The 14316-nt window shown below is 42.0% G+C and overlaps 1 protein-coding gene across 1 annotated transcript in view; it reads left to right on the forward strand.

Annotated features, from left to right (window-relative positions):
• Oxct1 (3-oxoacid CoA-transferase 1) overlaps positions 1-14316 on the forward strand; it is a 124446-nt gene that overhangs the window by 66777 nt on the left and 43353 nt on the right. The window contains exons 11-13 of the mRNA XM_021182934.2: positions 328-376; positions 6475-6547; positions 7133-7208. Of these exons, the coding sequence (XP_021038593.1) occupies positions 328-376; positions 6475-6547; positions 7133-7208 (198 nt within the window). The remainder of the gene's footprint in view (positions 1-327; positions 377-6474; positions 6548-7132; positions 7209-14316) is intronic.

Consider the following 14316-nt stretch of genomic DNA (forward strand, 5'->3'; position numbering starts at 1 on the left):
TCTGTGTTTAGAAAACAAACAGGGGCTGGGCAGTGGTGGCACATGCCTTTAATCCCAGCACTTGGGAGGCAGAGGCAGGCAGATCTAGAGTTCTAGGCCAGCCTGGTCTACAGAGTGAGTTCCAGTACAGCCAGGGCTACACAGAGAAACTCTGTCTCAGGAAAAAAAGAAAAAGAGAAAAGAAAACAAACAAGATAGATATGGACATGAGCTTGCTCACGTTAACTTTCTAGATCTTCAGGGAAGGCATTTAAACACTTTTAGCATGTGACAGTGAGAAATGCGCTTCTGTCACTCACTGAATGTGTGCTCTGCTATGATTGACAGGGCCCATACCCACTGAAAGACGAAGCTGATGCTGATCTCATCAATGCAGGTAAATTCACTTTTTTTTTTCTCACCATTTTCTTTTGCTAGTTCTGTGTTAAATACCAGCAACAATTTGATCCGAGTTCTTTGTCTTTCTTGGAAAGAATTCATCTTATTTATAACAAAGGATGGAAATGACCCTTCTAGTGTTTGAGGTCACTCTCATCCAGTCTCAGCTGTGATAAAGGAGGAAATGTAAGTGTCCTTGTAATGGCAGCCCTTACGTGGTGTTATTGACATGAAGAGTTCAGAGATAGGCAATTTCCAAGCTTTTGGACAGTATGAAGGAAACTCAGATACGATGAGGATTTCCCAGAGACTTATTCTCCTTTATTCTTAAAGGGTAGTGGCAGGAAAGAAGCCACCCAACAGAAAGTGTGACATTGGGTTAAAAACGACCACCAAATAAATTACAGTGAACTTGGTGGACTGAAGATATCCTCTGAGTCTCCTGCTTGGGCCTTCATTGGCCAACCCCAAGTGGAAATGCCTCAGGCTTCAGTGGATAGAGAAAGTGGGAGTGGATACACAGTACTAGGCTGGTGCACTGGAGTTTTGATTGTTGACAGTGTGTACCATTCTGTACTGTAGGCCTTATTAGCGTGAGAGGGTCCTCTGCAGATAGGGTTGCCTAAGTCTGTACCAGGTCACTGAGTTCATGCCGAGGCTGTGACCTGAAGACAAGTAGAGTCTCTTTGACTTGGGGACTCTAGCACTGTATTCTCTTCTGCTCATGTAGTCACGTGCTTTGCCTTTTATTATCAGCCTGTTATTTGACAGGGACATGAAGTATATTAGCAACCTAGAGAATGAACAGGCCAGGCCTTTGGCAACTGTCACGATGCTTGAGGTGACACTGCTTTTCCGTTGGCCTTCGGCTCATCTTTGGAATGGAGCTGCTCTTGAGAAGTTAATTTCTGTCCTAGGAAAATTTCAGTGCCTTTGTTAGTTCTGCCCCCACAGAAGTATTGTTCTTACTCTGCACTCAGAAATAGTATGTGTAACTCTCAGAAGTAATGCGAGCTGAACATAAAGGCCAGCTGTCAAACTGATGTCTGACGCTCGGGATTTTTGGAAGTTAGGCACATTTGGGTTCAGTATCTGAATTAGCTAACACAACTCAACTCTGAAAGGCCTGGTGTGATAATGCGATGACATTTAACCAATGCTGTACTTGAATAATACCATACCCTTTAGCAGGAGCTCACTGATCTGTGAAAATATTTGCTGCTTGCTTTGACTAATTTATTATGTTAGTTGGATATTTGCATTTGCCGTTGTAAATTCCGTTTTTCTTGGAAGTGTAGTTACTCTTTTTTGTGACTTTGTTGAACTGGAGGGCTTCCTACGTTATACAGATTTGAAGTAGCTCCGTCCCAATGGGGCTACCCATTGTCCGGTTCTGAAATACTGCTATAATCCTAAAGTGCCCAAGATAAGGTCATCAGAGCCTGAGCTCCCCGTGTCTTATTCCTCCTCTATGACTTTGTCAAACACTGAGTTACACCTGCTGAAAAGCCGGCTTTAGAGAGGCATAGATGGCAGCCTGTAGGTGCTATGGGAATCTGGTACAAACCTACAGTAACTGGTGAAATTTCTAATAATTCCCACACTTCTGCTCTATCATTAAATATGAGCCCTGCTCACTTCCCTATGGGTGCTGTTCTCTTCTAATATACAAGTCATGCTCTTAGAGACATACCATTCATGGAAACTGCTTTAGAAATAATCACCTTGGACATCTTGTGGCCTGTGTAAGCTTCGCTGTGTAATTTCTCCAGTGGCCATTTTCAAAAGGCTCTTAGGGACATTTGTCACCATCTGGAAATATCTGGGAGCAATCCTTACTGACATCTAGCAGGTGCAGAGAGATGCTACCAAACATCCTGTGACAACTAGAACAGCCTCCCCAAAGTTCACCCTGCTTTTGAGGACTCTGCCACTTCTGGAGTATCACGGCCTATATACTGAAGTACAGGCAGATTTACACTGAATGTCTATTGGGCTTTCTCTGCTTAGGATCACTCCTTTATTCCAATAGCCTTTGCACTTAGTGTATGCTCAGGAGTCTTCCATTCATTTTCATCACCATCTCTGCACTCTTAATTTACCATCAGAATAGCTTATAACAATCCTTCACATTTGGCTCATTTCACCTCCTCCAATCCTTCCACAGGACAAGAATGTTCCTTCCAGAGCCTACAGTACATTGAGTGTCTTTCACCCGTCATTTTACCTTGTAACTATTTCTCTCTCTTGCTGTGCTGTGAGCTCCTTTTCCCCCTGAGGGTAGGAGTTTTCCAAGTCTCCAGATCCACAGTGGCAGCGTGTCCCATGACTGTTAGATCTCAGCTCCTACTACCCATGTACTGAATTAGAAACTGGGTGAGTTGGAGGAGGGGGCAGTCTACGTATGTAGAAGCCCCCTGTGGGAGTCTGATGGATAGTCGTGTTTGAGAACCGATAGTCTATGGTGGTTGAATTTTGTTTGCAGCTTTGTTCGGTGCTCACAGTAGTTATTTACTAAACACTATTGAATTGTGAACCAAAGGACTAGGTGAGGATAAAATGAATGGACTCTCCTGACAAGGCTGTGTGAAAAGATTTAGATGTGTGCACAGAAACGGGTTGTGTGTTGATATTTCCGAATGTGTCTTAGTGCATCCTTTTTCTCTCTTCTCTCACCCCTCTCTCATCCCTATCATCCACATCCATGGCTCCCCTTCCCTCAGACTCTGGACTTTCTGTTTTGTTTCATGATCCATTTAATTCAACCAGGGTCACCTGTGTGACTATTAGATTGGAGGTATCCATTGGGACCTGGTGGAGCCAGCAGTGGGTACACAACTGAAGGCAGTGACTTCTTCTCTCCCTGTGAGAGCAAATAGTTCAGAAATGAGGGTTGGGCTTTGTGGGCCCTTCCCCATCCATACCTGACTATTGTCAGGGCCATGCTTATCAGTGTAGGAACATTCAGGAGCTGTGAGTTTGTGGTTACAATGGCTGTGTCTTCTCCATGGCATATCTTTTGACAGCCCTCCTTCCTGATTTCCTGCTTTTACATTCTTTCTGCCCCTTCCTCTGCAGTATTCCCTGAGCCTTAGAAGTAAGGCTGTATACTTTACCTTGCTCTCTTTCAAATTTCTTTAAGTGTGTGTGTGTGCGTGTGTATTCCTGAGACTATAATACAACCTGTTCAGTCTGAATAATGTTGCTGGTATGTATGTTTTCAGGGCTGATCTTTGGGTTGGATAACCAGTTGGCATGCGTACAGCAGTTATAAATGAATAAAAGTCATGCTAGTGGAGTGACTTATGGAGATGCTTAGGAACCGGCCTGACCAGGGCTCAATCCCTGGGTCCCACAGGGCAGCAGGAGAGAAATGAGTCCTGAGAATTGTCCTCTGACCACACACACACACACATTCAAAAATAAATAACATAAATTAAAAAATGCATGTATATAACTACTTTAAAAAGAATATAGCCATGCTTTAGAAGACACATGAACATGCTTGCACTCAAATTAACAGTGTAGATAAATGAAGATGTGGGTAGATAAGTTTGCTTCAGAAGAGAGTAATTTATAAGACTGCCTTAGAAGGGACCTGGGTCCCTTCCCATGACAGTTGTTCTAAGGGCTTTTAAATAAAATTATGCTTTGTACAGCTCTTAGCAAGCCAGAACTCCCCTCATTCATCTTAGAATTTCCTACACAGTGCTAACAATTATAGTAATAATAATAATTGTGAACACCCCCTGGCCCCCATGTATCATCAGTGGAAAATACCTTTTGGACGTCGTTGTGATTTACTACTCAGAAAACAAAGCCATGGGATGTTTATGTCTCTTTCATGCCCTCTACAGCTTTCCTCTATGACTGTCCGTCTACCTCACACAACTGGCAAGGATCTGATTGTGCCAGATGGGGAAGTTGTGTCTGGATGAGGTCTGGCTGTGTTGCGCATGTGCTAAAGCTTAGGGCTCATGCAGGCTGCCTAGGAGCCTGACTTTATAAGTCAGTTGTTGATGCTATGCAGTTATCTCTGGAGGGGTAGCAGCTCTGCCTCTTTTTCTAAGTGATTTGGAGAGAGCAGTAATAGTGATAATGGTGAGAGTTGATGTCGTGGGGCTGCCACTCTGTGCCAGGCTCTGAATGAGGACGTCACATACATGATCTCACTGAACCTCTGAGTCCTGCGTGCTGTCTAAAAGCCACTTCTAACCATGTCATGAAAGTGTTCCCCAAAGCGTTTCAGTTTTATGGTACTTTGGAAGAGGAGAAAACGTTTCCATTATTTAGAATCAAACCACCCCCCCCCCCCCCCCGGCAGTAAATATTTCAGTATGATATAAATAGGCTTACTTTCTTCCCATACTTGAGCTGAAGTGGGGGATATCAATAAAAGCATTAGCTTTCAGCAGTCCTTGAGAGGTAGGCAGTGTGGCTGTGATGCACAGCCAGGGATGGCCAGACCTCTTTTGGCTCTGATGCATCTGTGAGCTTTTCCTGTATTCTCTGACCTCAGTGGTAGCTTTTCTTCCTTTCCTTAGCTACCTTACTTCATCGGAGGGAAGGATGGAGTGTTCTGAGACAGTGGACTTACTTTGGTCAGATGGCATTTAAGCACTTTTCCAGTGGCGACCATATGATGTTCTGAAGCCCTGGAGCAGAGTGAAAGTATACCACACAAGACAGGCAGCTTGGGTCTCACCAAGGCACTGATAGTGTAGCTAGTGTGCCAACTGAATGATTAAGGGTCTCATTCTGCAATTCTAGCTAGCCTAGAATTTGCTATATAGACTTTGGTGATCCTTCTGCCTCAGCATTCTGAGTTCTGGGATTACAGGCATTTGCTGCCACATCCAGCCAAATGTGAAGTTTTTTCCCCAAGTGTAATTTTTTAGAAGTCTTTCCAAGAAAGTCTTTAGGAAATAGTATTAAATGTGTTCAGAGGTATTCTTTGATTTCATGAAAGTAAGTGATTGGAAAGAAACTCACAGCTTATAGGAGCTAGAGAAAAAGATGGATGTTGTTCTGTGCTGGAATGTAACAAGGGAGGGTCAGGCTTAACGATAATAAGGAGTTAGGGAGGTCCTTTCTATATTGTTCACTTACTTTTATTTTAGATTTTCTCCCCAGAATTATTAAGATATAATTGGTGTCTTAGTTGGGGTTACTATTGCTGTGATAAAATACCATGACCACCACAACTTGGGGAGGAAAGGGTTTATTTGACTTATACTTCTATGTCACCATTCATCATCAAATGAAGTCAGGACAGGAACTGGAGCAGGCCAGGAACCTGGAGGCAGGAGCTGAAGCAGAGGCCATGGAGGAGGACAGCTTCCCTGTTTCCCACTGTTTGCTCAGCATCACCAGCTCAGGGATGACACCACCCACAATGGCCCTCCCCATCTATCATTAGTAAGAGCATGTCCTATAGGCTTGTATACAGTCTGATCTGATGGAGGCGTTGTCTCAATTAAGGCTTCCTCCTTCCCAGTGATTCTAGCTTGTGCCAAGTTGACACAGAGCTAGCCAACACAGTTGGCAAGTTAAAGTCAGCATATATCCAATGTTTCACGTTTGATGGGTTGATTTGATGCGTGTCTACGTTGTGAAATGACTGATTGACAAGATCAAGTTAATGACTGTTCATCCTTCCACAGCTGCCATCTGAGGTCTCCTTTCAGAAAGTGTTTCAAATGTGCCATGTGGTATGGGTGCCCATCGCCACTGTGTTGCATGTTAGATCTCAGCATGCTTTAGTCATTAACTGCAGGTTGTCAGTGTCTACAGCAGGAATGCTGAAGGGCACCCTACAGATCCTGGAGGGAACTTTGCCTATAGAGAATTTTCAAGCAGGAATCCCATAAGTGCTGATTCTTGTCACTTTTCAGGGAGAAAGCCAAACAGTGTCCGTGACAAAATACACCTCTTCTCAGGGCAGCCAGTGGCTACCTCACAAGCAAATGCGTTTTGGTTGCACTGTAGAGTCTTTCAGAAGCAGACACATCACAGACCTCTCTGTCCATTGTCATAATCTCAGAGATCTAATAGTTCCTTCCCTGCCTCCCTTCTTTCTCTTGTGTGTGCCTTTAGGAAAGGAAACAGTTACTGTCCTCCCAGGAGCCTCTTTCTTCTCCAGCGATGAGTCATTCGCCATGATTAGAGGGTATGTAATAACGGAGCTCCTTGAATCCACACGGGGTGGAGTGGGCTGACGCATCCCCCTGCGCCCGTGAGCAAGACTCTGAGGTGCAGTCCCATTGCCCACAGTCCCATTAAAACGACCAGGGTTTGTTCAGCCACAGAAAAGCTGTAAAATGATTCCCACTGAGGTCCGGGCACGGAAATATCCACCTCACTACTTTGAAAAGACCGCCCTGCATAGAGTTTGCATCTTTGTGCCAGCTTGATTAAAATGGCATTAAAAGGTATCCCCAACAGTTTCTTCAAACTGTGGGCTCATGTTGCAGCCACTGTTTGTCTTCCAAACAAGTTACACTCTCTCACTAAAGGAAACAAACTTCACTGTGCACACCTGTGTTTAGTTTGTTCCTGGAGACGATATAGGCTATAATTTTTTTTTGAAGAACCCTTAATGGTTATTTCTTTGTATCAGCTTAGAGCTGATCTATTTAGGAGCGGGAACCAGATGCATTTCAGGCCATAATATTGTTTTAACTGCTGGTGCTTTAAAAGCCAAGGAGATATAAAGCTTGTGAGGTTTGCTCTATACTTCTTGTTTCTTTCCTAGGGGACATGTCAATCTAACAATGTTAGGAGCCATGCAGGTTTCTAAGTATGGTGACCTGGCCAACTGGATGATACCTGTAAGTAGACATTCTTCCTTCTGAATTATGTTGGGTCAGAATACTTTCATAACATTAAGGAGGACCCTCAAATTGCTGTGTGTGTGCGCAATATAATCATCAAAAATGAAGAAATACATTCGTTTCTTGGTAGAATCAATTTTGATGAGACAAATTCTTAATCTGTAGTCCAGGCTGGCCCTGAATTCATAGCTTGGCTTCAGCTTCCTCAGTGCTGGGACCACAAATATGAGCCACCATACTTTGCCTAAATTTAATTTAGCAGTCCCGAGAAGTGCTCAGTGTTTACTGTGTCTTTGGGACCAATGACCAGAAATGTCACAGAGGCTTTTTCTCAAGAGAAACAGAAGATTGAGAAAATGGATTGGTTATCACCTCTTGAATATCAGAACTGACAAACATTTATTACAAGCAAGATTTAGAGTTGGAAAGAACAAGGATCGCTTCTTTGAAATTTTGTTGATTGTAGTTTAATCCTTGTTTTCTTATTTACAGTGATTAAGCATCCTTTCTTGATCGGTTGTATGACTCGATAGTCACATTGTCTTCCACTAGGGAATTTAAAACCTGTGGTGGTTAAGTATGCTTGCAGAAGGCAGCAGGTTTTCATTTAATGGTGCAGATCAAGGAGGAGGTCTCCGCATTAGCTTTGGAAAAAGGCTTACAGAATTTCTTTCCTTTGATTTTGGGCATGAAAAGGCTATTACAGTGAGATTACATGGAGGATACAGTGGATATGTGTTCCTGGGGTGAGCACACTGTGGCTGCTGGCTCAGGTTTGTGTGTGTGTGTGTCTGTGTGTGTGTTTCAGGTTTCCTATGTGTTGATCTGTAGCACTAGCTAAAAGGACTTCTGTTAAGTAACTAATATTGGTGCTCTATGATAATTTATTTTGGAATTTCTTACTTTTATTTCAAAGAAATTTTTGGACATGCTAGATTTACATAATTGATAGCTATGTTATAAATTGTGTTACATTGGCCTTGTTGATCTACTATTACCCGAAAAATTAAAATCTAATAGCGATTAAAGCGCTGGATCTCAAATTAGTGCATATTGGAGTCATCTCAAAGGTTAAAAAGTACTGCGGCTTGGCTTGGAGAGATGGCTCTATGGTTAAGAGCACTTGCTGCTCTTCCAGAGGACCTGAGTTTGGTTCCCAGCACCCAGGTAAGGTGGATCAGAACCAATTATAACTCTAGTTCCAGGGGATCTGTCACCCTCTTCTGGTCTGCACAGACACACATGTGGCATACATGCATATGGACATTCACATAAATAAAAATAATCTTAAAAACTGAGGCCAATTTTGCTTCCAGCCAAGCTTTTTCTAGTTTGATTAACCTCTGACATAGCCTGGCGTTGGCGTGGTGTATAGCAACTCGAGTGATTCCAGCCTGCAACTAGGTCAGGAAATGGAACACATTAAATAATTGTCACCCAGTCATTCATCATTAAAGCATATGGGAAAATACCATGGGACCATCTGTAGTAACAATTCTTAGAAGACTATGGCTTCTTTTGCTACCTGAGTTGTGATAAGATGAGTTATTCCAAGTCAGGTGTGGCTATAGTGATAGCAGTTTTTGGAGACTCTGCAGGAATCAGTGGTGTCCCAGCTATCACCCAGTGTGTCACAGTGACAAGTCACAGAGTGTGTTTTAGGATAGGAAATCAGAATGTATTCTACCTGCAAATTTCATAAGAAACCAAGGTGGCGTAGGAGAAGGCCCTTAGAAAAGCAGGACTGGGGTTCTTTCCCTGACGATATCATTTTCAGCAGTCTAATAGGTAGGTATCAGACTACTTGATACCTTAAACTTTTAGCATCAAAGCATTTTTGTTTTGATATTAAAATGGGAGTTTGAGACTAGAGTGTGATGCTCCTAACTTAGTAGTTGAGAAAAAGGACCCCATGGTGAGATGAATCCTAGTTGAGATCTGCTGTCATTTTTGAGCAATTATAACCTGATCAGCTGCCTGCTTTGGTTTTTCTGTAAAATAGGAATGATGTAGTGAAACCCGCTTTATAGGCCTATATAAAGGAACAGGGAAATACAGAATAAATGTCACAGAGCTTGACTCACAGTGTGTGGCAAGTGGATGGGCTATTATTTTGATAAGCTAAGAAGATGACCTGAGTGGAAGAGTTGGAATCTGGGCAGGGAAGGAACAAAAGCATTGACCCCAGAAAGGAGGAGCATTGAGCTGCACGAGTCTCTGTTTCTCAACCCTGTGGCTTGAAAGTCTGGCTCTTGTGAGGCTTCTGGATGGAGACTGTTCAGCAAGGAGCCTCCCTTTGGAGAACTTGGGCATCAGTAAACAGAGTCAAGACATGCACTGCTTGTTTTTATTATGCTTTAACATGCAGTGAGAGTGGAAGTTTTTACTGCCAACTGTACATTGCCATTAAAAAATAATAATTTCCAACGGAATGGTCCTGGGGAGTGCCGGATCATTATGAAATGACATTTGGTGAGCTGAGAAACTAAGCTTGCAAAGTGTTCTTTGATCTGGCCAGACATTTCTGGTCATGGGCGTTGGCAGCATCATTCATTTGTCTTTGACTTTTTTTAACTGATAACCCATTCTTGACCTCTTTGTACGTGGTGCATGGTATATATTGTTATCCTGTGTGACTCAGGGTGGTAAAGGCCATACATACAGTTGCCTTTTGAGATCAGTTTGTGCTCCGGCTCCACCCCTTACAAATGATAGGATCTGGGACACGTGTTTTCATTAGCAGTGAGTGATGGGAAACTTAGAAAGCACTGATCTCCATGGACCTGGCTCTCATGTCCATCTTCTTTAACGCTGTGCAGCGCAATATGAAAGAGAGATTACATGCCTAAAACTGAACTGACCCAACCAAGACATTGAATGCCACAGGAACGAGTAGAACCTGCTCAGCCTAGGTTTACAATTAGTCTAGGGCCAAACTCCTCATGCTTTCAGATACATGTCTTGCTTTTGTTGCTTGTTAAGATGTATTCTGCCCTCCTTTATGTAGTTTAGGAAGCAATCTATTGCTATTTCTTTCAAGGACTTAGGTAAATTTAATAAAGTATAGATATGTTTTTATTACAAAATCTGACAGTCAAGAAACTGGAAAGTTGAGCTTTATTTCATCGTTTTTCATTGACTTTTATCATTTCACTAAGCGTAATAATTTTCTCATTGGCTGTATGAGTCGTGAGCTCTCCGCACCAAGCTTCTGGCATCCGTCATTACTGTGTCAGAAGATAATAAACTCTGAGGCTTTAAAACAAGAAAATGGTGCAGATGTTATTTGTCTCGTCCTGTAATATCTTCTTGGTATGCAGTGTCGCTCTCGCGTACACAGATTTTTTTAACAGCTCTGCTCTGGGTATCCAAAAAGGGAAAATTTGACAACGGCAGTTCTCTCCTCCCCATCCCCTGATCAGTATGGTGATGGTGAAACCCCAGACGAGCTAAGAAAGCGGGGAAGGATGTGCAGCTGATTGGGTCTACATTTGGGTCTGCTCTGGTGCCTTCCTGATGCCTGTTTTTAGAAAACAGCTGGAGTAGATTGTTGACTTATGAAGGGATGCAGATGCTGATGGTCGTCTAGGAGAGCTGGTTGTGGAAAGAATAAAATAGCCGCCCAAAGAGCGGAGCTGTGTAATATGTGTGGCATTAGACAAGGAGGCCCTCACAGTGCATATGGACGTGTGTGGCATGAACATTCCTGAGGCAGAGGAGACATGCACATTGTGATGCTTGCTTTCCCTCATATTTTAAAGTCTTTGTGCATTTGAGAAGCATAGCCTGAAATATACACATATACATATACATATACATATGTGTGTGTGTGTGTGTTCGCGAGCGTGCACACACTTTCTGTGCCAATTAGAAATTTGACATTCTCATAATTTACATAGTGTGGGAGTGTAGTGGCCCAAGGCTTTCTTCCTGGATTATACTTTAGTTTCTGAGGCAGGGATTCTCATTGTAGCCAAAGCTTCTCATTCCCACTGGCCTAGCTAGCCAGCATACCTTGGAGATCCCCTGTCTCTGCCTCCCCAGGCTTCCACACTCACATGACCTTAAATGGATGCTGATGGTCTGACATTGCTTCTTCCTATTGTGTGGTTGGTCCTTTATCCACCGAACCATCATGCCAGCCCTATAAGTTATTTATCACAGCTCTTCACTGGGGTACTGTGCTTGTTTATACAAAAATAATTTTATCTCTCTGTGTGTATGCATGTCTGGAAAATATTATGTTTTTTAAAAGTTCCTTCCTTAAATTCAGTTTCAAGCCCTTTTAAGAATTTGATTGAATACTTTGTGTCTCTTCTGGTGTTAGAAGGCAGGCTCCTTTGCATAGAGGGAAGTCTGTTCCTTTGTCCTCTCTCCCTTCTTCCATCTCCCTCATTCTCACCCTCCTTCCTCTCCTCTCTTCTTTTTATGTACAGAAATGAAGCAGTGAATATGATGTTTGCAATAATATGTTTGGCTAATGATGCATTCTCGTGACTGCAATAGCCCCTTCTCATTAAACAGCTCACTTAAAAGGAGAAAAACATTGGAAATGATAAATGAGACCTCCGAGACACCCATTGTTAGTAATATGACGACTAATGGTTCTGCTGGAGTGACTTAGCAGGGAGCAAACCCACAGGGCTGATAGCAATGCGACCCAGCAGCTAAATGCTAATGACTCTTGGATGCTGAATTTTATTAAATCACTGAATTTGACATTCCTACTTGGTGAAATTGTCACTTCCTACTTTATTCATTTGGTGTAGAGACCATCTTGATGAACACTTTTTAAGTTTTTGGAAAGTAGTATTTATAACATGAAAACATCTGTTTAAGAAATTTCCACACTGTCTCTGAAATAGTCCTTTCAGACTTTTTAAGTATAAGGATTGTTATATAGATCACAATCCTGTTATCCAACCCTGCCAGTAAGGAATTGATTCTGTAATGTTCAGTTATGGATGGATGGAAAGACATATTGAATTTAGAGAACTTAAGAGACTGGTTCTTAGCTTGACTATGTGAGCTCATTCTCTACCCTTGGAGGCTGATGCTGATATACTTAGCATTACAGGAAGATGCATGCAATGTGTTTTCCCAAAGCACAGAACCATCTTTGAAAGCACATTGAGAAGTAGCTATCTCTGAAGTCACTGACCCTTCTAGACCTGAATTCTTTATTTTTAACATGTGATGGAGAGGATGACATTTACTGAGTAGATTTCATTGGGGCATTTTAAAAGTTACTTATTTTTAGTTTATGAGTGTTGGCTTGGATGTTGTATGTGTACCATGTGTGTGTGTGGTGCTGGCAGAGGCCAGAAGAGAGCATCAGATCCTATGGAACTGGGGTTATGTGGAGTTACTAGTTGTCTTGTGGGTGCTGGAAATCAAGCCTGGGTCCACTAAAGAGCAACCAGTGCTCTTAACGCCTGAGCCAGCTCTCCATGCCTGGAGCATCTCCCTTTTTGTATTCTGCATTTTATTAGCAGTGAGGAGGGACTTGTGAGCAGCATCAATATGATCTTCCAACTTACAGAATGCTATTTCTAGGATGAGGATGGTAAATGAGGAGGTGGAAAAGGGGGAGTCCTATTGATATGGCCCAGAGCACTAAGCATTGCACGTGTCTACTAGGAATGGTTTTGTGATAGTCTCCTTGGCCAGAAGGATCTGCCACTTACATGAGGTCACCCAGGTCTGCTCAGCTTATTCACAGCTCACTCTATTTTCATTATGCTTACATTTCATTATGTTTATTTTATAGATCTATGTCAATATTCTGAGCTAGATATTGCATCTAAGTTTCCAACTAGCTTGATAGTATATAAGAAAACTGCTTACTATTGATCTTATGCTTCACTGAATTCTTATTAGCTGCCCTAGTTTTGAATTAGTTTATATAGCTATCTTCACACAGGATTTTTCTCATGCAGTTACATTGTCTTTATTTAATATAATATCTAAAATATTGTGAGTGATTAATAATGATTAAAGATTTTACTTTACGGGAACAATTCAGAATTTTAATGTGCAGTGTACTTGAGGTTTTCCCTTTAATTTTTAAAAAAAAAATTAATTTCTAAGAGTTTTTCCCCCTGAACTCAGTTCCTCTGGAAGAGCAATTAGTGCTCTTAACCCTGAGCCATGTCTGCAGCCTCTGTGTTTGGAATAGTTTAACAGTCTTTCAACTGCAGAGAACAATTAATGAATAGGATTATGTATATATTAGATTATTCAAACAAATCTGTGTGAACACCAATAAAAATATGGTTTTGGTGGATATACTTGATTCCTAACTTTGTTACATACATTTGTAAATGCATCAAGCATAAACTTTGGCTCCATACAATCAGTTTTTGACATGATTTAGCTTTCTATTGCCTGTTTATTTTATTGCAATGCACAATATTTTTAAATAGCCAGAAACTGAAAACTTAATCTATAAATGAGCAGAACTAGCTACTTTAAATATTTTTTTCTCTTCTTCCCCACCCGATCCCCAAACTATCTGAGCAGTGCACTCTGGCGCTCACAGGTTTTTGTCAGCTAACAGGTTTCCACCCTGAACAGAACTGCTGCTCACGCGTATTGTTTTGGAGGAAATTTAATTTTCCCAAGTCACAGCTTTCAGGTTGGTGAAAGATGCACAGTTTGTTTGTAAGGACACTGGAAAGTTTTATAATTTGTGTCCTGAAGAATCTAACTTTTATTTTTAGAAACTGTCCAAGCTGAAGCTACGTAGGACATTTCCCGCCTTACTGTCTGCCTCTTAACTAAATTAATCAGCACCATCCAGCAGATTAGAAACACTAAGAAAGAAAAATAATGCAATAAGTCCAAGTTAATGGGTTCTCTAAAGTCGGAAGCATCTTGTCTTCTGTGGGGATTCAGTTACCTCTCTCTGGAAGTAGAAGAGATTCCACCCCATACCTTTCTCTCTCACTTGTTTTATAACCTTAGGTAGCTTAGTTACCTTTCCCATGTATTTTCTGAAAGATTCCAAAACTCCCGAAGGGAGGCACTTACTCAAGCCTCGGGTCAGCCGCGCACCCAAGAAGACACTGAGACCGGTACTTAAGATGTATAGGGAGTAAGATTT

This window comes from Mus caroli, chromosome 15 (genome assembly GCF_900094665.2).
Source record: "Mus caroli chromosome 15, CAROLI_EIJ_v1.1, whole genome shotgun sequence".
NCBI classification, from domain to species: Eukaryota; Metazoa; Chordata; class Mammalia; order Rodentia; family Muridae; genus Mus; species Mus caroli.